Genomic DNA, 21779 nt, shown 5'->3' with positions numbered 1-21779 from the left:
TCACGGATATTTAGTTTTATCCACTGTTCTGTCTCACCATCAGATCCCAGATAAGATCAGGTGATTCGTTATCACTGTGTAATTATTTATGATTATTTGTGATTAGGTCACTATTAAATTTTTTTTTATATGTATGAGCGCTGCACCATTTTATACATTATTTAGCATCATTCACTTATAGGTGATAAGTGGTGGGTGTCAGCAGCCGCCATTTATTTGAATTGTTGCACACTTCTAAGCATAGGAGGTATTTACCATATAGAGACTGAGGAAATGCTTCCTCCTACCTGCAGTAAACCGATGACATCATCTCATAAAAAGGTCCCGTCTGTGTTTTTTTTCTTTTTTTTTTTTTTTTTTTTGGGGGGGGGGGGGGGGTTCATTGCCAACCCATGCACTGCACTGCAAAGTAAATTGGCATTGAACTTTTAATCGCATGTTGCATTTGCTACAAGAGAACTTTTGTAGTCAGCCAGTTTATGTTCCTTTTTTTTATAGGGTTTGTGTGTTTTAACCCATTTACCGGTTCTCTCTCCCATCAGGAACGGGGAAAGGCATCATGGCGACCAGCGCGGTCCTGAGCGACAATCTGCCAACCTACAAACTGGTGGTGGTGGGAGATGGCGGCGTGGGGAAGAGCGCACTGACCATACAGTTTTTCCAGAAGATCTTTGTGCCAGATTATGATCCCACCATAGAGGATTCCTACCTGAAACACACGGAGATCGATGGACAATGGGCGATCCTGGATGGTAAGGAAAGTCGCATGTAGGAGGGACCGCGGTGTCATTTCAGCCAGTTTTTTTTCCCTGTAATTTTTAATGTTGTGACTTTAACCTGTTTGCTGTCCCGTATTTCCATTATCGTATGTTTTTTTTAGACTTCACTGCAGTCACTCGGCCTTCTTCATTCATCACTGTTAAGGTGACAAGCAGAGCTGGAATACGCTGTGTAGAGCGGGGGTCTCCAGACTTTCTAAGCAAAGGGCCAATTTACTGTCCTTCAAACGTTTGGGGGGCCGGACTGTGGCCAGTGGGAGAAGAAAATATCCTGGTGTCAGTGGGAGGAATAGTGCGCCATCGTTGGTGTCAATGGGAGGAATAGCGCCCCATCATTGGTGTCAGTGGGAGGAATCGTGCCCCATGATTGGTGTCGGTGAGAGGAATAGTGCCCCTTCATTGGTATTAGAGGGAGTAATAGTGCTCCATCAGTGGTATCAATGGGAGGAATAGTGCCCCATCATTGGTGTCAGTGGGAGGAATAGTGCCCCATCATTGGTGTCAGTGGGAGGAATAGCATCCCATTGTTAGTGTTAGTGGGAGGAGTAGTGCCCCATTGTTTGTGGTAATGGGAGGAATTTTGCCCCATCGTTGGTGTCAATGGGAAGGATAGTGCCCCATCATTAGTGTCAATGGGAGGAATGATGTCCTTTTGTTGTCCGTGGCATGAACAATGTTGCTGACAGTGGGGGGAATAATCCCCCAAGGGCCATATAAAAGCAAGCAAAGGGCCACATCCGGCCCTTGGGCCACAGTTTGGACACCACTGGTTTAGAGCAAGTCAGACCTGAGTGTTGCGAGGAGCAGTAAAGCACAATCACTGGTCTCTCTGCAGAGGTCTGACACACCCCTTGCAGAGTCAGAGCTAGGGCTCTCCGATCAGCTGATTGCACTGGAGGAGGAGGGAATGTCAGACTTCTGCAGAGAGACCACTGCTTCCACACACAGCATGGCTCCTCCTGCAGCATGCTGGCAGGGGACAGGATTTTCTACTCGGGCTGTGGCTGCTTCCTGGACTGTGTGACATTACAAACCTTTATATTGATGCACCCAGAATGGATTTAGCAGATATATAAACTGAAAAATCAAATGAGCTTTAAAGCTGATCTTCATGCAGATAGAATAAAATATGAACCATAAAACAGATCTGTATTTTTTTATATCCATGTAGTGCAGGTTCCAAAAATGGACTTGGCATCAGCACAGCAGAGCTCAGACTAGAAGTAGCATAAGGAGCCATGGAGCTGTGATGCAGTGCAATGAGCATGCTGATGGGAGGAGAAAGCAGAGTGAAAGAGCTCATCTGCATGCTGCTTCTCCTTTCACTGTGCTGTCAGACTAGGAGGGAGGGACAAGTGAAGGCAAATGGGTCTCCTACCCTGCCAGAGAGGGCTAATGTGTGGCAGAGCTGTGCAAATGTCAGGACTGGATGGAAAAATACAAATCCATGGGTAGGGACAAGTAAAAGCAAATGGGGTCTCCTACCCTGCCAGTGAGCAGAGACAGTCAGACCACTGACGCTGACAGCAGATACAGCCATTGCTGAACGCTAACCGGTGTCCCCCTTCACCACGTATGTCACCCCCGAGCTCCCCATCCACTCACTGATTACTGACCATCTACACACTGTGCCTCGCCCAACAAACACCCTGCCAATCAGTGGTTACATGAACCCGCAGACCCTTGTTCCCTGTGTCTAATGAGGGCATTGATGACACCCCCCCTGCCCACACCTATCCCCCCCCATGTGCTGCTTCATAGGGAGTGAGGACAATGATGATGATGCGGGGGGGGGGGACTGGAGATGACAGGGGCAGTGTGCCTAGAACTGGATACAGGTGCGTTTACCAATACTGCAATATACACTGCCCAACAAAAATGAAAGGCAGACTTTGTAATCAGAGTCTAGCATTAAGTCAATGAGACTCCTGGGATATGGATCTGGTCAGGTAAGTAGCAGAGGGGGTTGTTCATCAGTTTCAGCTGCTTTGGTGTTAATGGAATTAACAGGTGCACTAGATGGGCAACAATGAGTTGACTCTCAAAACAGGAATGGTTTTACAGGTGGAGGCCACTGACATTTTTTTCCCTACTGGTAGCAGAAGGCCATACCTGGACCCTACAGAGATTGCACAGGCAGTCCATCTCCTCCAGGATGGTACATCAATACGTGTCATTGCCAGAAGGGTTGCTGTGTCTCCCAGCACAGTCTCAAGAGCATGGAGGAGATTCCAGGAGACAGGCAGTTACTCTAGGAGAGCTGGACAGGGCCGTAGAAGGTCCTTAACCCATCAGCAGGACCGGTATCTGCTCCTTTGTGCAAGGAGGAACAGGATGAGCGCCGCCAGAGCCCTACAAAATGACCTCCAGCAGGCCACTGGTGTGAAAGTCTCTGACCAAACAATCAGAAACAGACTTCATGAGGGTGGCCTGAGGGCCCGATGTCCTCTAGTGGGTCCTGTGCTCACTGCCCGGCACCATAGAGCTGGATTGGCATTTGCCATTGAACACCAGAATTGGCAGGTCCACCACTGGCACCCTGTGCTTTTCACAGATGAGAGCAGGTTCACCCTGAGCACATGTGACAGACGTGAAAGGGTCTGGAGAAGCCGTGGAGAACGTTCTGCTGCCTGTAACATGGTTCAGCATGACTGTTTTGGTGTATGTTGAGATGTGGTTTTTATATATTTTTTTTATATTTAATTTTTTTTATATATTAAAAATTATATGAAGAATATTTTTAAAAATACATTTTCAAATATATGTCTTTGAAAATACCTTTTAATCTACATTTTTGGAATGCATTTACAAGCAGTTAAAATGACATTTTTTTATAGGTTAAAAAAAAGCTGAAGAATATATTTTTAAAAAATATATATTTTTAAATATATGCCTTTTTAAGAAAATATATTTCAATTTACATTTTTTTAGAATACATGTTAAAATATATTAGCGTGGGCCAATATATTGTAAATATATGTCACAGATATAATTTTTTTTTTTATCTAAATATATTGGAAATATATTTCTCTTCCATGTACGCCCCTTGAGGGTTAGGGACTGATGTGAATGTACAATATATATGTAAAGTGCTGTGTAAATTGACGGCGAGATATAAGTACCTGAAATAAATAATAAAACAAAGTTGGCGATGACATTTTCCTGCGGAGTCCCTATGACGGCGGTAGCTCCCAGCAGTGAATGGGTTATGTGCCGTACGTTACAATGGACCGGTGCCAGATGTCAGTCGTCTATTCAAGTTCTTCTTTATCTGAACCGCTCCTTAAAACGTCATTCCTGAACCCGACCGCACCCGGCCAACCCGCAGACAAGTAAACACGGCCTGAACAAAGCTGTCAGAGCGACTGTGTATGGGGAAAGGCCACCGGGTGTGACTGTGACATCACAGCGACATCACGGCGACAAATGCCACGATCGCTGCTCTGCTGGTCATCTGTTTTATTTTAAAAATGGATGTAAGTCCTGACTGACGTCACTATGCATCATACATGATCTGCTTTTTTAATCCGTGTGTGTCAATAATATACTTTTTAATCATTTTTAAGTACACTGTTAAAAAAAAATGATAGGAACACTTTTCAGCCCGGGTTCACATATACAGTCTTTGGATCTCATCTTGAGAGTTGACAGCAACAGATTCCAAATGCAAATAGCACACTTGAAATGAACTCTGGACCTTTTATCTGCTCATTGTAATTGGGATAATGAGGAAATAACACACACCTGGCCATGGAACAGCTGAGAAGCCAATTGTCCCATTACTTTTGGTCCCTTAACAAGTGGGAGGCACATATGCAAACTGTTGTAATTCCTACACCGTTCACCTAATTTGGATGTAAATACCCTCAAATTAAAGCTGACAGTCTGCAGTTAAAGCACATCTTGTTCATTTCATTTCAAATCCATTGTGGTGGTGTATAGACCACAAATGTTAGAATTGTGTCCATGTCCCAATATTTATGGACCTAACTGTATGCGGTGCGGTACACTGCATGTGATTCGCACAGGAACCGCGCCACATTCCTGTGCAAATCACATGCGATTTGTGTGCGATGCGATTTTGTATGGCTCTAATCGCACCGCACCCACATCACAAACGTGCAGGACCCTTTTTTGGGTCCGCACTAGAATCAGATCACATGGGTATTCACACCAATGCGATCCAATTCTGCACATTGCACCACGTTTTGCGGACTGATTTCGGGGTGTTGTTAACTTAACATATACACCTGCAGCGGTTTGCATGAACTGGGTGTGATCAGGGGCGGACTGACAACTCATGGGTTCCCTGGGCAATAGGGGATCATGGGGCCCCTGGGCAATAGGGGATCATGGGGCCCCTGTGTCCTTGCCCAAACTCAAAAAGCCTATGAAAAAAGTACCAGGGGCATCTCATGGGGCCCCCTACTGACCCCAGGCCCTCTAGGATCAAGTCAATGGAACTCCTGAGATATGGATCTGGTCAGTGACGTCGCAGAAGGGGGTTGTTCATCAGTTTCAGCTGCTTTGGTGTTAATGAAATGAGTACAAACAGATCAAACTGCACAAATCTCCAGCTCTTCTAGTATACAAAGCTGCAAATACTTAAGAGGATATCCTCTCTTCTCATACACAATAAGAAATACAAATATTGCGATCTGTATAACAAATTCTAAAAAATTTGCACATACTGTATTCATTGTGAGACCACTCATTCCTATGAAAAGTGATCAAAATATATATAAACAGTGACCTGTATAGTCCATGCAAAGGACAATAAAGTCTGCATCTGCATGTGGAGCCCTATATTGACACAAAGACCCCTTAACTATAGGGAGTCTTTACCAGCATTGTGTTGTAAGATATCATCCAGGTTTTGAACCCCAGAATTGGCAGGTCCACCACTGGCACCCTGTGCTTTTCACAGATGAGAGCAGGTTCCCCCTGAGCACATGTGACAGACGTGAAAGGGTCTGGAGAAGCCGTGGAGAACGTTCTGCTGCCTGTAACATGGTTCAGCATGATCGCTTTGGTGGTGGGTCAGTGATGGTCTGTGGAGGCATATCCATGGAGGGACGCACAGACCTCTACAGGCTAGACAATGGCACCCTGACTGCCATTAGGTATTGGGATGAAATCCTTGGACCCATTGTCAGACCCTACGCTGGTGCAGTGGGTCCTGGGTTCCTCCTGGTGCAGTGGGTCCTGGGTTCCTCCTGGTGCAGTGGGTCCTGGGTTCCTCCTGGTGCAGTGGGTCCTGGGTTCCTCCTGGTGCACCACAATGCCCGGCCTCATGTGGGGAGAGTATGCAGGCAGTTCCTGGAGGATGAAGGAATTGATACCATTGAATGGCCCCCATGCTCGCCTGACCTAAATCCAATAGAACCCCTCTGGGATATCATGTTTCGGTCCATCCGACGCCGCCAGGTTGCACCTCAGACTGTCCAGGAGCTCAGTGATGCCCCGGTCCAGATCTGGGAGGAAATCCCCCAGGACACCATCCGTGGTCTCATTAGGAGCCCCCCCCCCCCGACATTGTCAGGCATGCATACAAGCATGTGGGGGCCATACAAACTACTGAGGACCATTCTGAGTTGCTGCAATGACATTTCACCAAAATTGACTCGCCTGCTGCATCATTTTTTCACTTTGATTTTCGGGGTGTGTTTGATAGAAATGAAAATGATCGACCTATAGAGGATTGAATGCAAACAATGGGGCGTCCTTACATTCCTAACACATGACCCCGTCCATTTCAGTATAGAGATCCAGCAGGAGATTTGTCTCCATTGAGATCTGATGGGTTTTCAAAGTGTTCCTTTCATTTTTTTTTGAGCAGTGTATATTTTAATTAAAATATGTATCCTTAATATAATTCCAAAATATATTTTAACAATAATAAAAATTATAATAATAATCATTTAAAAAACTGTTTAACATATATGAATTTTTAAATATTATACAAATGTATAAATTGATACATTTATCATTTAATATTTAAAAAAAAATTAAAAATGTGGTTTAAAATTTATTATATTAATACATTTTTTATTTTTAAGTATATTTTTAAATATATTAATGGTAAACGTATTTATAAATTTATCAATAGTATATTTAAAAATATACATTTTTAATTTCTCTTTTTTTATTTTTTTTTTAACTGATTTATTTTAATACATTAATACACTTTTTTAATTTTTAAATATTTTTTTTGCCCAAGGGTCCGGGGTCAGTAAGGGGCCCCATGAGATGCCCCTGGTACTTTTCATAGGCTTTTTTGGGTGTGGTTTGAGTATGAGCAAGGACACGGGCCCCATGATCTCCTATTGCCCGGGGTCCCCATGAGTTTCCAGTCCACCCCTGGATAAGAGTCTTAATAAGGATGAAAAAAGTGAAATTGGGAGTTGGGGGAGCCATGGTAATTGTTTGCTACGCTGTGCTTTGTAATAACTAAATGCCATCCCATTGGGATTCAGATCTATTTTTAAGTCTCTAGAAAATATCAGTTTTGGGTAGACTTGTGGTTAATGAGCCCCCAGGTCTTCAGTTTCACTGGTCTGTAGGGAAGGCAGGTTTCAGACTTGATCAGAGGAGTTGGGTGAAATCTGTGATGGGATAGGAGACCAATGACAGGATGACTAGTTAGATCCTTCTGACCCATCATACCGTCTTTACATCTATAACTCACAATTGTGGTCTGTAAGTGACACCTTGTCTTCCTCAGTGCTGGACACAGCCGGTCAAGAAGAATTCAGCGCCATGCGAGAGCAGTACATGAGGACTGGCGATGGGTTCCTGATCGTGTACTCGGTCACCGACAAAGCCAGCTTTGAACATGTGGATCGCTTTCACCAACTCATCCTCAGGGTCAAAGACCGGTAAGTTCGTGGAACATTCCATCAATCTTCAGAAAATGCAGAATAGCAGGACGGAAGGTCACTGAATGCAGTGTTCCAGCTCTGGTGTGGGATCCATTAGAGGTCCAGGCTGAGGTTCCTGTTGGGGAACGGGATAAAGGATAATTAGAGTGTTGTATCCATATAATCTGCAGGAGGTTTGGATATGGGTGAGGGATGTAGGTGGTAATGCGCTACACTGTGTGCCGGAGGTGGAGGGTTGGAGGCGGTAATGAGGCGCACTGTGTGGTGGACACAGAGGGATGTAGGCGGTAATGCACCGCACTGTGTGCTGGAGGTGGAGGGATGTAGGCGGTAATGCGCCGCACTGTGTGCTGGAGGTGGAGGGATGTAGGCGGTAATGCACCGCACTGTGTGCTGGACGTGGAGGGATGTAGGCGGTAATGCGCCGCACTGTGTGTTGAATGTGGAGGGATGTAGGCGGTAATGCGCCACACTGTGTGCCGGAGGTGGAGGGATGTAGGCGGTAATGCGCCGCACTGTGTGCCGGAGGTGGAGGGATGTAGGCGGTAATGAGTCGCACTGTGTGCCGGAGGTGGAGGGATGTAGGCGGTAATGAGCCGCACTGTGTGCCGGAGGTGGAGAGAGGTAGGCGGTAACGTGCCGCACTGTGTGCCGGAGGTGGAGGGATGTAGGCGGTAATGTGCCGGAGGTGGAGGGATGTAGGCGGTAATGTGCCGCACTGTGCGCCGGAGGTGGAGGGATGTAGGCGGTAATGAGCCGCACTGTGTGCCGGACGTGGAGGGATGTAGAAGGTAATGAGCCGCACTGTGTGCCGGAGGTGGAGGGATGTAGGCGGTAATGTGCCGCACTGTGCGCCGGAGGTGGAGGGATGTAGGCGGTAATGAGCCGCACTGTGCGCCGGAGGTGGAGGGATGTAGGCGGTAATGAGCCGCACTGTGTGCCGGACGTGGAGGGATGTAGAAGGTAATGAGCCGCACTGTGTGCCGGAGGTGGAGGGATGTAGGCGGTAATGAGCGCTGCACTGTGTGCTGGAAGTGGAGGGATGTAGGTGGTAATGCGTTGCACTGTGTGCCGGAGGTGGAGGGATGTAGGCGGTAATGAGCCGCACTGTGTGCCGGAGGTGGAGGGAGGTAGGCGGTAATGCGTTGCACTGTGTGCCGGAGGTGGAAGGATGTAGGCGGTAATGAGCCGCACTGTGTGCCGGAGGTGGAGGGATGTAGGCGGTAATGAGCCGCACTGTGTGCTGGACGTGGAGGGATGTAGGCGGTAATGCGCTGCACTGTGTGCTGGAAGTGGAGGGATGTAGGTGGTAATGCGTTGCACTGTGTGCCGGAGGTGGAGGGATGTAGGCGGTAATGAGCCGCACTGTGTGCCGGAGGTGGAGGGAGGTAGGCGGTAATGCGTTGCACTGTGTGCCGGAGGTTGAGGGATGTAGGCGGTAATGAGCCGCACTGTGTGCCGGAGGTGGAGGGATGTAGGCGGTAATGAGCCGCACTGTGTGCCGGAGTTGGAAGGATGTAGGCGGTAATGAGCCGCAATGTGTGCCGGAGGTGGAGGAAGGTAGGCGGTAATGCGTTGCACTGTGTGCCGGAGGTGGAACGATGTAGGTGGTAATGCAGAGGGATGTAGGCGGTAATGTGATGTGTGGAAGTGAGATTTAGTGGAGTTGTTGGTTAATTTCATACAGAGCAAGGGTCCTTCTCTGCAGCATGCTGGCAGGGCACAGCCTTCAATTCTGTGGCCTCTTTGTAAAGAAAATCAGCTTTGAGCACCTTTTGAAAGAAAATGTGTCTGTGCAGTTAAGGGTCCCCAGCAGGTAAAGAAATTGTACAGCATTTAAAAATGGAGGGGCCCCGCTGAAATCTGGGCAAAATGCGCCAATAGATAGCTTGCCCCGCCCTGACCTGTCAGATGCTCACCCCCAGCATTGTAGGGGGATATGTTCTCCATGTTTTTTTCAGCCAGGTCTTGAAGGGACCAAATGACCTACAGGTACATCCATTCTACTAATCCAGCATTTTTAAAAGCTGCACAGCTCGGGCCCCTTGACTGCATCTCTCAAAGGCGAATTAACCATTTAGACCAGCAATGGGCAAACTATGGCCCGCGGGCCGTATACGGCCCGGCGGACCTTTTAATCTGGCCCACGGAGCTAGGCTCCCGCTATGCTCCTCTCACAGTCCGCCCTGAAGACCGGTGTAGCATGAAAATCTGTCTCCTATGAGGATCTGTCCCCCTTGACGTATCTGCGCATGTGCCGGAGATCGCCGATCGGCTGCTAATGCCTGAAACTGGCACATGCGCAGATACGTCGAGGGGGACAGATCCTCATAGGAGACAGATTTTCATGCTACACCGGAACGGCGCGGGAACACGGCGAGAGGAACGCGCGGAGCAAAGGTAAGTGAATTGACACGGGGGGACTTGGGACTTAATATGGGGAATGAATTACTATATGGGGGGATGAATTACTATATGGGGGATGAATTACTATATGGGGGATGAATTACTATATGGGGGATGAATTACTATATGAGTGATGAATTACTATATGGGGGATGAATTACTATATGGGGGATGAATTACTATATGGGGGATGAATTACTATGGGGGATGAATTACTATGGGAGATGAATTACTATATGGGGGATTAATTACTATGCTTACTATGGATGACACATACACATCATTCATCTACTCTTGGTCCGGCCCCCGGGTCCAATATATGAACCCATTGCGGCCCTCAAGTCAAAAAGTTTGCCCACCCCTGATTTAGACACATTATAAAATTAAAAAGCTTGGGGTCTGAGCATGAAGCTTGGCTTAACTCCCTTAAAATATAAAAAGAATCAGCAACATCCATTCATAAATGTCAGGTTCACCCCTCATTGTACTGTTCAAAAACAGCAAAGGCTTTCCCAGTGCAGATCACCATCTTTGTCCTCTTCATGGCTCCAGCAATGGAAGCCAATGGTAGCGCTAGGACACATGGACCTTATTGTTCTCTCCTGTCCATTCTGAAGGATTCTCTTCCTCTTGCAGAGAGTCGTTCCCGATGATTCTCGTCGCCAACAAAGTGGACCTGATGCACTTAAGGAAAATTTCCAGTGACCAAGGGAAGGAAATGGCGGTAAAACACAACGTAAGTGGAAGGGGAATGGATGCCGGGGTGTGCGGCACATAGAAGGAAAAGGGAAAAAAAAACAAATGGATTGGGGTGAAGCAGACTGGTCAGACTAGAAGATTTTGGCAGCATTTGAGCAATTTACTCCTTCCATGGGACCCCCTCCTGCCAAAAGCAGTAATCTCGATAAGATGCCTGGAATTTCTAGAAGTTAATATGGTGGTTCTTAATTTCATCATTTTTATAGATTTGTGACTATTTATTTTCCAAGGTACATAATTATTCTCAATATGACCAGATGTTTTGAAGAATTATGGTCAGTTAAGATTTAATTGTTTTTGAAAATAAAACTTATGTAGAGCAACAATTCTTTTTTTCGAATCCTCAGAGTTCTTTGCCATGAGGTGCCATGTTGAACTTCCAGTGACCAGTATGAGAGAGGGAGAGCGATAACACCTAATGTAACCCACCCGCTCCCCATTCACACCTGAGACCTTGTAACACTAACAAGTCACATGACATCGGGGAGGGAAAATGGCTAATTGGGCCCAATTTGGACCTTGTCACTTAGGGGTGGACTCACTTTTGTTGCCAGCGGTTTAGACATTAATGAGTTATTTTGAGGGGACAGCAAATTTACATGTTATACAAGCTGTACACTGACTACGTCACATTGTAGCAAAGTGTCATTTCTTCAGTGTTGTCACATGAAAAGATAGAATCAAATATTTACAGAAATATGAGGGGTGGATTCACTTCTGGGAGATAGTGTGTGTGTGTGTGTGTGTGTGTGTGTGTGTGTATATATATATATATATATATATATATATATATATATATATATAATATGTGTGTGGGGGGGAGGGCTGTACTCACTTCTGGGAGATACTGTACATACCTGGCACTTGGCTTTGAATTAACTTGCCCTGTGAGTAACGGAACCGACCCTTAGACTGTGCGTGAGTACTTCTGTTAGACTACCACTTCCACGTCCGAACACTGACCACAGACACCACAGCCCACCAAACAAGACCAGATGACACCAGTCTTGAAGTAAACCAGGAAAATAGACTAGTTAATTTTAACACAGATACAAGATATATACATTCAAAGGAACACCCCCCCCCCGCATAATGACACAGGGTGCGGCAATCTACATTTAGTAACAAGAGACACACCAGCAGACAGTCCCATCAGGAGGGAGGGCTGCTGGAAACACCCCCCACCAAGCCAATACACAAACACATACATCCCATAATAGTTTGCTCCCAAGCAAGACACACAATAGAACAATGTGATCCAACCACATGGCAATAAACAATCAACAACCCCCCACCCCAATATTAGGACAGATCACCCTGTACCCCTAACTGGCACAGGGTGACTTGCACATAAGTGGGATATGGGGAGCTGAGACAGGGGTCTCCCCACCTCTTCAAAGCGAGCTGTGTTCCATGGCCCCCACCCAACGTGACTCTCGTCACACTGTGGGATTCCTGTTTACTCACTGGAATCCATCTGCCCTTAGCTCAGGCATGCAGGCAGGAGGGTGTGTTTAGCTGGAAAAGCACCACCTCCCCTCCTGAAGACTTGTGGGATGTATGACATCATTTTGGCCTAGGCCAGAAACCAGGAAGGAACTGAAGTAATGTAAACCGTTTTAAAACCAGTAAATATAATATACCTTCCTGTCTATTTACTAATGCTAGCAGCAAGGTAAAAATAGAGGACATTTGTGATGAGAGCTGTGGCTGTATTACTGGTACCGCTTTACAACCTCTACCTTCTTATAGATTCCATACATTGAGACAAGTGCCAAGGACCCGCCGCAGAATGTGGACAAAGCATTTCACGACCTCGTACGAGTAATCAGGTATATTCCTTATAATGCAATATTTGTGTGTAAGTACCAACCGCAACATTCAAGAGCGCAGAGATCTTTATATATATATATATACATTGCTCAAAAAAATGAAAGGAATACTTTGAAAACCCATCAGATCTCAATGGGGAAAAATCTCCTGCAGGATCTCTATACTGACATGGACGGGGTAATGTGTTAGGAACGTAAGGGAGAATGTCACCAGCACATAGAGGATCACCAATATGGATCCAAAAGTTTTAATAAACGATCACATAGTTACAGCAAGGCAACATTTCAGAGTCTCGCAGGCCCCTTCATCAGGCATGTGACCGTAAGGATGCCCCATCGTTTGACTCATCAGATCGCAATGGGGAGAAATCTCCGGCTGGATCTCTATACTGACATGGACGGGGTAATGTGTTAGGAACGTAAGGACGCCCCATTGTTTGATGGAAATGATCGACCTACAGAGGACTGAATTCAAAAACACCCTGAAAATCAAAGTGAAAAAATGATGCGGCAGGCGAGTCCATTTGGCTGAAATGTCATTGCAACTCAGAATGGTCCTCAGTAGATTGTATGGCCCCCACGTACTTGTATGCATGCCTGACAATGTCGGGGGAGGGTCCTAATGAGACCACGGATGGTGTCCTGGGGGATTACCTCCCAGATCTGGATCAGGGCATCACTGAGCTCTTGGACAGTCTGAGGTGCAACCTGGTGGCGTCGGATGGACCGAAACATGATATCCCAGAGGTATCCTATTGGATTTAGGTCAGGCGAGCGTGGGGGCCATTCAATGGTATCAATTCCTTCATCCTCCAGGAACTGCCTGCATACTCTCCCCACATGAGGCCGGGCATTGTCGTGCACCAGGAGGAACCCAGGACCCCCTGCACCAGGAGGAACCCAGGGCCCACTGCACCAGGAGGAACCCAGGGCCCACGGTACCAGGAGGAACCCAGGACCCACGGCACCAGGAGGAACCCAGGACCCACGGCACCAGGAGGAACCCAGGACCCACGGCACCAGGAGGAACCCAGGACCCACGGCACCAGGAGGAACCCAGGACCCACTGCACCAGCGTAGGGTCTGACAATGGGTCCAAGGATTTCATCCCCATACCTAATGGCAGTCAGGGTACCATTGTCTAGCCCAGGGGTCTGCAACTTTTAAGACATAAAGAGCCACTTGGACCCGTTTCCGAGAGGGAAAAAAAGACTGGGAGCCGCAAAACCATTGCAACATTTAAAACAAATCCGACACTGCATATATTGCAAAAAACGCTCTGGTCATGAAGGGGGTTTAAGGGCCCAGTAAGCAAAGGGTTAATCAGGGCCACAGTGTATCGTCATAATCACAATCATAGCCTTAGGTCAGTGGTGGGCAACCTTTTTTTTCAACTGAGCCAAATCTCGCCAAAACCACGATTGAAATTTATTTTGAGAGAAACATTTTTAAAACTGAAAATACATCCCCCATATAGTAATTCATCCCCCATATAGTAATTCATCCCCCATATAGTAATTCATCCCCCACATAGTAATTCATCCCCCCTATAGTAATTCATCCCCCCTATAGTAATTCATCCCCCTATAGTAATTCATCCCCCCTATAGTAATTCATCCCCCATATAGTAATTCATCCCCCATAGTAATTCATTCCCCATATTGTGTCAATTCACTTACCTTTGCTCCGCGCGTTCCTCTCGCCGTGTTCCCGCGCCGTTCTGGTCTTCAGGGCGGCCTGTGAGAGGAGAGGAGTTCGTCACGCTGCCCCGCCTACATCCTGACAGCCAATGTTTGCCAGCGGGCGCCCGGCACACAGAAGAGCTGCATTAAAAGAGCCGCAGCTTGCCGACCACTGAGCTACGGCAACCCTATTGCCTGTCACCTGGTGGGAGCCGCAGCAAAGGTGAAAAAGAGCCACGGGTTGCCGACACCCGGTCTAGCCTGTAGAGGTCTGTGCGTCCCTCCATGGATATGCCTTCCCAGACCATCACTGACCCACCACCAAATTGGTCATGCTGAACCATGTTACAGGCAGCAGAACGTTCTCCACGGCTTCTCCAGACCCTTTCACGTCTGTCACATGTGCTCAGGGTGAACCTGCTCTCATCTGTGAAAAGCACAGGGTGCCAGTGGTGGACCTGCCAATTCTGGTGTTCAATGGCCAATGCAAATCGAGCTATTGATGTGCCATCCTGGAGGAGTTGGACTGCCTGTACAACCTCTGTAGGGTCCAGATATGGCCTCATGCTACCAGTAGTGACACTGACCCTAGCCAAATGCAAAACTAGTGAAAAACCCCTCCATCTATAAAGCCATTCCTGTTTTGTGGGTCCTCTCATTGTTGCCCATCTAGTGCACCTGTTAATTTCATGAACACCAAAGCAGCTAAAACTGATGAACCCCCTCTGCTACTTACCTGACCAGTTCAATATTCATTGACTTGATGCTAGACTCTGATTACAAAATCTTCCTTTAATTTTTTTGAGCAGTGTACATTTGAGAAAGAGAAATTAGGATATACATGTATATAACGTGTGTGTGTGTGTATGTGTATATATGTATGTGTATGTATGTATATATATGTATGTATATATATACTGTGTGTGTGTGTGTGTGTGTGTGTGTGTGTGTGTATATGTGTATATATATATATATGTGTGTGTGTATGTGTGTGTGTGTGTGTGTGTATATATATATATATATATTTATGTGTGTGTGTGTGTGTGTGTGTATATATATATATATATATACAGTGGGGCAAAAAAGTATTTAGTCAGCCACCAATTGTGCAAGTTCTCCCACTTAAAAAGATGAGAGAGGCCTGTAATTGGCATCATAGGGAGACCTCAACTATGAGATACAAAATGAGAAAAAAAATCCAGACAATTACATTGGCTGATTTGGAAAGAATTTATTTGCAAATTATGGTGGAAATTAAGTATTTGGTCAATATCAAAAGTTCATCTCAATACTTTGTTATATATCCTTTGTTGGCAATGACAGAGGTCAGACGTTTCCTGTAAGTCTTCACAAGGTTGGCACACACTGTTGCTGGTATGTTGGCCCATTCCTCCATGCAGATCTCCTCTAGAGCAGTGATGTTTTGGGTCTGTCGCTGGGCAACACGGACTTTCAACTCCCTCCAAAGGTTTTCTATGGGGTTGAGATCTGGAGACTGGCTAGGCCACTCCAGGATCTTGAAATGCTTCTTACGAAGCCACTCCTTTGTTGCCCGAGCGGTATGTTTGGGATCATTGTCATGTTGGAAGACCCAGCCACGTTTCATCTTCAATGCCCTTGCTGATGAAAGGAGGTTTGCACTCAAAATCTCACGATACATGGCCCGATTCATTCTGTCCTGTACATGGATCAGTCATCCTGGTCCCTTTGTGGAGAAACAGCCCCAAAGCATGTTGTTGCCATCCCCATGCTTCACAGTAGGTATGGTGTTCTTTGGATGCAACTCAGCATTCTCTCTCCTCCAAACACGACGAGTTGTGTTTCTACCAAACAGTTCTATTTTGGTTTCATCTGACCATATGACATTCTCCCAATCCTCTTCTGGAACATCCAAATGCTTTCTAGCAAACTTCAGACGGGCCCGGATATGTACTGGCTTAAGCAGGGGGACACGTCTGGCACTGCAGGATCTGAGTCCCTGGCGGCGTAGTGTGTTACTGATGGTAGCCTTTGTTACATTGGTCCCAGCTCTCTGCAGGTCATTCACTAGGTCCCCCCGTGTGGTCCTGGGATTTTTGCTCACTGTTCTTTTGATCATTTTGACCCCACGGGGTGAGATCTTGCGTGGAGCCCCAGATCGAGGGAGATTATCAGTGGTCTTGTATGTCTTCCATTTTCTAATTATTGCTCCCACAGTTGATTTGTTCACACCAAGCTGCTTGCCTATTGCAGATTCAGTCTTCCCAGCCTGGTGCAGGTCTACAATTTTGTTTCTGGTGTCCTTCGACAGCTCTTTGGTCTTCACCATAGTGGAGTTTGGAGTGTGACTGTTTGAGGTTGTGGACAGGTGTCATTTATACTGATAACAAGTTCAAACAGGTGCCATTGATACAGGTAATGAGTGCAGGACAGAGGAGCCTCTTAAAGAAGAAGGTACAGGTCTGTGAGAGCCAGAAATCTTGCTTGTTTGTAGGTGACCAAATACTTATTTTCCACCATAATTTGCAAATAAATTCTTTCCAAATCAGCCAAATGTGATTGTCTGGATTTTTTTTCTCATTTTGTCTCTCATAGTTGAGGTCTACCTATGATGCCAATTACAGGCCTCTCTCATCTTTTTAAGTGGGAGAACTTGCACAATTGGTGGCTGACTAAATACTTTTTTACCCCACTGTATATATATATATGTGTGTTTGTGTATGTGTATATGTATATGTGTATATATATATATATATATATATATATATATGTGTGTGTGTGTGTGGACTGAAAGCAGTTAAAAAGCACAATGTCACAGAGAGAAGTATTAGCATGGCTCAGCAAAAAATTATAAGATTGTTCATGAGATCAGATAACACAGCAAAATAATAGAATAAGCAGCTTGACCGAATGCATTAGTGAATGGAATAAAAAGCATAACCGGGTGCACCAAGATGTAATACGTAGTAAAAGGTTTGTCACAATATGGTGCATCCAGTCACACTTCTTATACAAAAAATATATATAATAAGCAAACCATCCTATAATTTTGGACTGATTTTTTTTTTTTTTTTTTTCAACCTTCAGTGGAGAGCTGCCCCCCTTATACTTACCTGAGCCCGATCTCAGTCCGGCGATGTGCATGAGAGCAGAAGCTCTCCCAGCTCTTTTCCTCCTCATTGGCTCAGACACAGCAGCGGGAGCCATTGGCTCTTGCTGCTGTCAATCAGTCAGTGAGTGGGGGGGGCGGAGTGGGGCCTCAATCTTGCAATGCCTCATGGGATTTGTAGTTTGGCAACAGCTGGAGGGCCACCAGTTTGACACCCGTGTCCTAAACGGTGCAAATTGTAGGAGCTATTCATTGTAGCTACAGGTAAGTCTTACTGTAAGCTAGGTACAAGCTCATCATGGAGAGTTTACTATCATTTTAAAGGCTTATTCCTTCTATCCTGGGTCATGCACTCTTCCAGCATATGTTCCTTTAATGCCTCGAGGTGGAGGAGCAGAAAAGCGCAGTCACTGTAGAGCTCTATTTCTGCAGACAGTGGACCCAGAAAAAGTCATGAGCAAATTTGACTCCATTCTCCCCCCTGTCATGTGAATACAGAATAGCAAAATACAAACTGAAATAGGATGTAAAACAGAATGGGAAGATATGATGCAGACAGGGGCAGACTGACCATTTGGAAACTCGGCCACTGCCCGAGGGCCCAGGGTCAGTAGGGGGCCCCATGAGATGCCCCTGGTACCTTTTTTCATACGCTTTTTTGAGTTTGGGCAAGGACGCAGGGGCCCCATGATCCCCTATTGCCCGGGGGCCCCATGAGTTGTCAGTCCGCCCCTGAATGCAGATGATCTAGAAAACGTTACAGACTCCGAAGAAAAGCACCTCGCTCATCTTTTGTCTTGCTTCTCCCCATAACAGGCAGCAGATCCCAGACAAGAGCCTGAAACGGAAGAGGAACACCAAGTGGCGAGGAGATCGCTCTACGGGAACGCACCGGCTGCAGTGCGTGGTCTTGTGACACGTGGGCGCGCACAGAACAAACGAACGTTGCCGTACACTGCCAGATCTGCACCCACCACTACCCCGGCCTTGGAGGCTGCCGCCTCGTTAATACTTGAAGATGGGCCATTTCCCCCCACCCCACCTTTGCAGTGGGGAGGGTCTCTGAGCTAGCTCCGCCCACAGCGACAGTGAGTTGCCATCTGCCGCCTACCCAACAAGCTCAGGCAGACACTGAAACTGGGGTGGTCTCTGCCCACTCGGCACATCGAGGCCTCTTTTTGTATGGATGTTGGGTTTTACTCCCGTCTCCTTGTGGTACATTTTTTATTTTTTATTTTTTCTCTTCTCCATGTGGCAAGAACAATGGTGTTCGATCTTCGCGATGGTAAAGGCGGTGGAGGATTTGAAGCGCGAGGCAGCACGCCATTTGGCTGCGGTGATAGAGAGGCTGCACTTTCATTGCTAACTGTTTCACTGCCAGATGAGCAGAATGCGGCCGAACACCCTTGTGGGCCGCAGTACAGGAGCCTGTGTGCCGCCCCTTCCTATTTTTTTTTTTTTTCCCTTAAACTCACTTTTTTTTTTTTTCCTGGAAGTCTCCCGGGGACAAACTTCTCCTACGGTATGTAGCACACTTCTGCAAGAAAACCGTTTGTTGTGGACTGGACGACTTTGCAATCCTCTTTTACCTCCTAGAATCTGTTTTTTGTTTTTTTTTGTTTTTTTTTATTGATTTTCATAAAGAGCTGCAGCAGACTAGTCATCTGTTTACGGAGACCACTGTACGGAACGCCAGCCCGGTAACTTGCGCTGTCCTGGTGCGCAACTCCTCCCAAAGCACCCATTGTGTGACTGGTGCTATAGCTCACTTTAACTTTTCAAGAAACTGGACTGGTTTTTCTTTTTGTTTTTATTGATAACTGGGCCCGGAATATGAAAAGTGCACTAATGGTGGCAATTTTTGTTGCCTGTAATAAGCAGTTGGCTTCCCCGTGTTCTGAAGTTTAAGGTTTTGGGGGAAAAAAAGAAGTTAATGGAAAGGTATTTGCATCAAAGTTGACCCTTTTTGTGTTGGAGACCCTGTAACCTGATCATTCATTTCAACAAAACTCTTCCCTTGTATACATATTGGGGGAGACTTACCAAAACTGGAGAGTACAAAATCCGGTGCAGCTCTGCATAGAAACCAATCAGCTTCCAGGTTTTGTTGGCAAAACCTAACTGTACAAGCTGCAGTTAGAAGCTGAGTGGCTACCATGCGTAGCTTCTGAGTGCTCCAGTTTTAGTAAATCACTTTATTTTTTTAAATCTGTAAAGGCCTCCCTGTAGCCATCCAAAAGTCCTGGTAGACGTCCAAAAAACTGCTGTTGGGTGCCACCATTTTGGATGTGATGGTAGTGGACTCAAGTTACCCTCTACAGGAGCCATTCTCCAATCAGGCATCTGTGGAAACCTAGGGTTCCTCTAGAGGTTTCTTGAGGTTCCTGGAGCTGTGGCTGATCGACTTCCTTTTGATGGTGTCTACCAATGCCATTAGACAGAACAAGTACTGTTACACCAATTATCTTTCTAAATCAGAACTCCAGGGATGAGATTAGTCTGAACACTTACTTTGGGTCACCTGTGCCAGAACAAATGATCCAGAGGCCACCTCTGTGTAGCTGATGTTGAAGCTGTATTTGTTGTATCTTATGCTCCATCCATGTACATGGTGTCCTCTTTGGTGGTTGCTTGACCACCCTCCATCTCGTGCACTAAATATAGAGAATCACTTGCACCTGTTCCTCCACCACTCAGGAGAACCCTAGTATTTTATTTTCTCAAGAAATGTAAGATGTAATTGACTAAGGTGGAGAGACAGATGACATCACATGAGGAAATGCTATTCTCCAATTAGGGGAAGTAGCTGAAGCAGCCACTAGCAGAGGATGCCATTTACTGAATGTAGCTTAGGCTAGAACAAGGAATTACAGCTTCATCATTGGCCACATGGAGGTGGCATCTAGATAATAATTATAGTGGTTTGAGCCAAGATGGCTTGAATCTCAGTCCTGGAGTTTTTTTTTTAGCGGTCTGCATAGTTGGTATTGCCCACCTAATATGAGGAGCATTCTTCCCAACCATCAACGTTAGGGGCCTTCCCCACCACTGGCCGCCCAACGTGAGGGGCCTTCCCCACCACTGGCCGCCCAACGTGAGGGGCCTTCCCCACCACTGGCCGCCCAACGTGAGGGGCCTTCCGCACCACTGGCCGCCCAACGTGAGGGGCCTTCCGCACCACTGGCCGCCCAACGTGAGGGGCCTTCCGCACCACTGGCCGCCCAACGTGAGGGGCCTTCCGCACCACTGGCCGCCCAACGTGAGGGGCCTTCCGCACCACTGGCCGCCCAACGTGAGGGGCCTTCCGCACCACTGGCCGCCCAACGTGAGGGGCCTTCCCCACCACTGGCCGCCCAACGTGAGGGGCCTTCCCCACCACTGGCCGCCCAACGTGAGGGGCCTTCCCCACCACTGGCCGCCCAACGTGAGGGGCCTTCCCCACCACTGGCCGCCCAACTTGAGGGGCCTTCCCCACCACTGACTACCAATTTAAGGGAAAGTGTCAAATTCTCTTGTGCATCAGTGTGGAGGACCTGGGCCTATTCTCAAATGTGAGTGCATAGGGGTAAACCAATGGATATGTAAGGCTTTGCTGCTCTCTCAAATGACTGGGGTTGTCCAGATAACTACTGTAAAAAGACAGAGAGCGCACCAGCCTAGCGCATTGTTCCAAGGTAAATTTATTAAAATGATGATAAGTTGTACTCACAAACAATATGTTAAAGATCTCATATCAAGTTGTAGACTCTTGGTACAATAAATAGTAAGACCCAGTAGACCCTCAGATGCCAGATAGGTGCCGTCCAGGAACCAAAGAATGTCTTGCACGTTTTTAAGGGCGGCCCTCTTCCTTGCTGGCTCTGAGGAAGAGGGTTGCCTTCAGAACGCGTAAGCCATTCTTTGGTTCCTGGACGGCACCTATCTGGTGTCTGAGGATCGGCTGGGTCTTACTATTTATTGTACCAAAAGGCTACAACTTGAAATGTGATCTTTTTACATATTGTTTGTGAGTATACTTGTATCATCATTTTAATAAATGTACCCTGGGATAATGCGCTAGGCAGGTGCGCTCTCTGTCTTATTACACCAATATAAGGGACCTTCTCCACACTGAATCCCAATATAAGGGGCCTTCTCCCCATTGAGCCCAATAAATTGGTTTTAGCAGGGGTTCCCCTAGACTTGAAAATGATTTCAAGAGCTACGTTGGGGTAAAAAAGGTTGTTGAGAGGCTGTTTTACAATATTCCCCTTCCCTCCCTCTGCTGCTACATAAATGGGGTAGGGAGGGGCAGAGGAGCTGGGCCAGCACAGACAGACACCCCTAGAAGAGGAGAGGGCTATGGAATAGGC

General features: G+C 46.7%; 1 protein-coding gene across 1 annotated transcript; it reads left to right on the top strand.

Moving 5' to 3' along the window:
* Positions 1-544: 544 nt before the first annotated feature.
* MRAS (muscle RAS oncogene homolog) lies at positions 545-19276 on the top strand. The gene is made up of 5 exons (XM_089662400.1): positions 545-752; positions 7504-7657; positions 10703-10802; positions 12578-12657; positions 18244-19276. Exons 1-5 carry the CDS (start codon positions 560-562, stop codon positions 18341-18343), a joined length of 627 nt encoding a protein of 208 aa, XP_089518526.1. The 5' UTR covers positions 545-559; the 3' UTR covers positions 18344-19276.
* Positions 19277-21779: the final 2503 nt, after the last annotated feature.

This window comes from Staurois parvus, unplaced genomic scaffold (genome assembly GCF_062004578.1).
Source record: "Staurois parvus isolate SC_StPar_1 unplaced genomic scaffold, SC_StPar_1.0 ptg001466l, whole genome shotgun sequence".
Classification (NCBI taxonomy): domain Eukaryota; kingdom Metazoa; phylum Chordata; class Amphibia; order Anura; family Ranidae; genus Staurois; species Staurois parvus.
This window is presented reverse-complemented; position numbering and strand designations above follow the sequence as displayed.

Coding starts and splice junctions, on each gene's coding strand:
- MRAS (XM_089662400.1), top strand. CDS start 560: ATGGCGACCAGCGCGGTCCTGAGCGACAATCTGCCAACCTACAAACTG. Junction 753..7,503: donor ACAATGGGCGATCCTGGATG/GTAAGGAAAGTC, acceptor TGTCTTCCTCAG/TGCTGGACACAGCCGGTCAA. Junction 12,658..18,243: donor GACCTCGTACGAGTAATCAG/GTATATTCCTTA, acceptor TCCCCATAACAG/GCAGCAGATCCCAGACAAGA.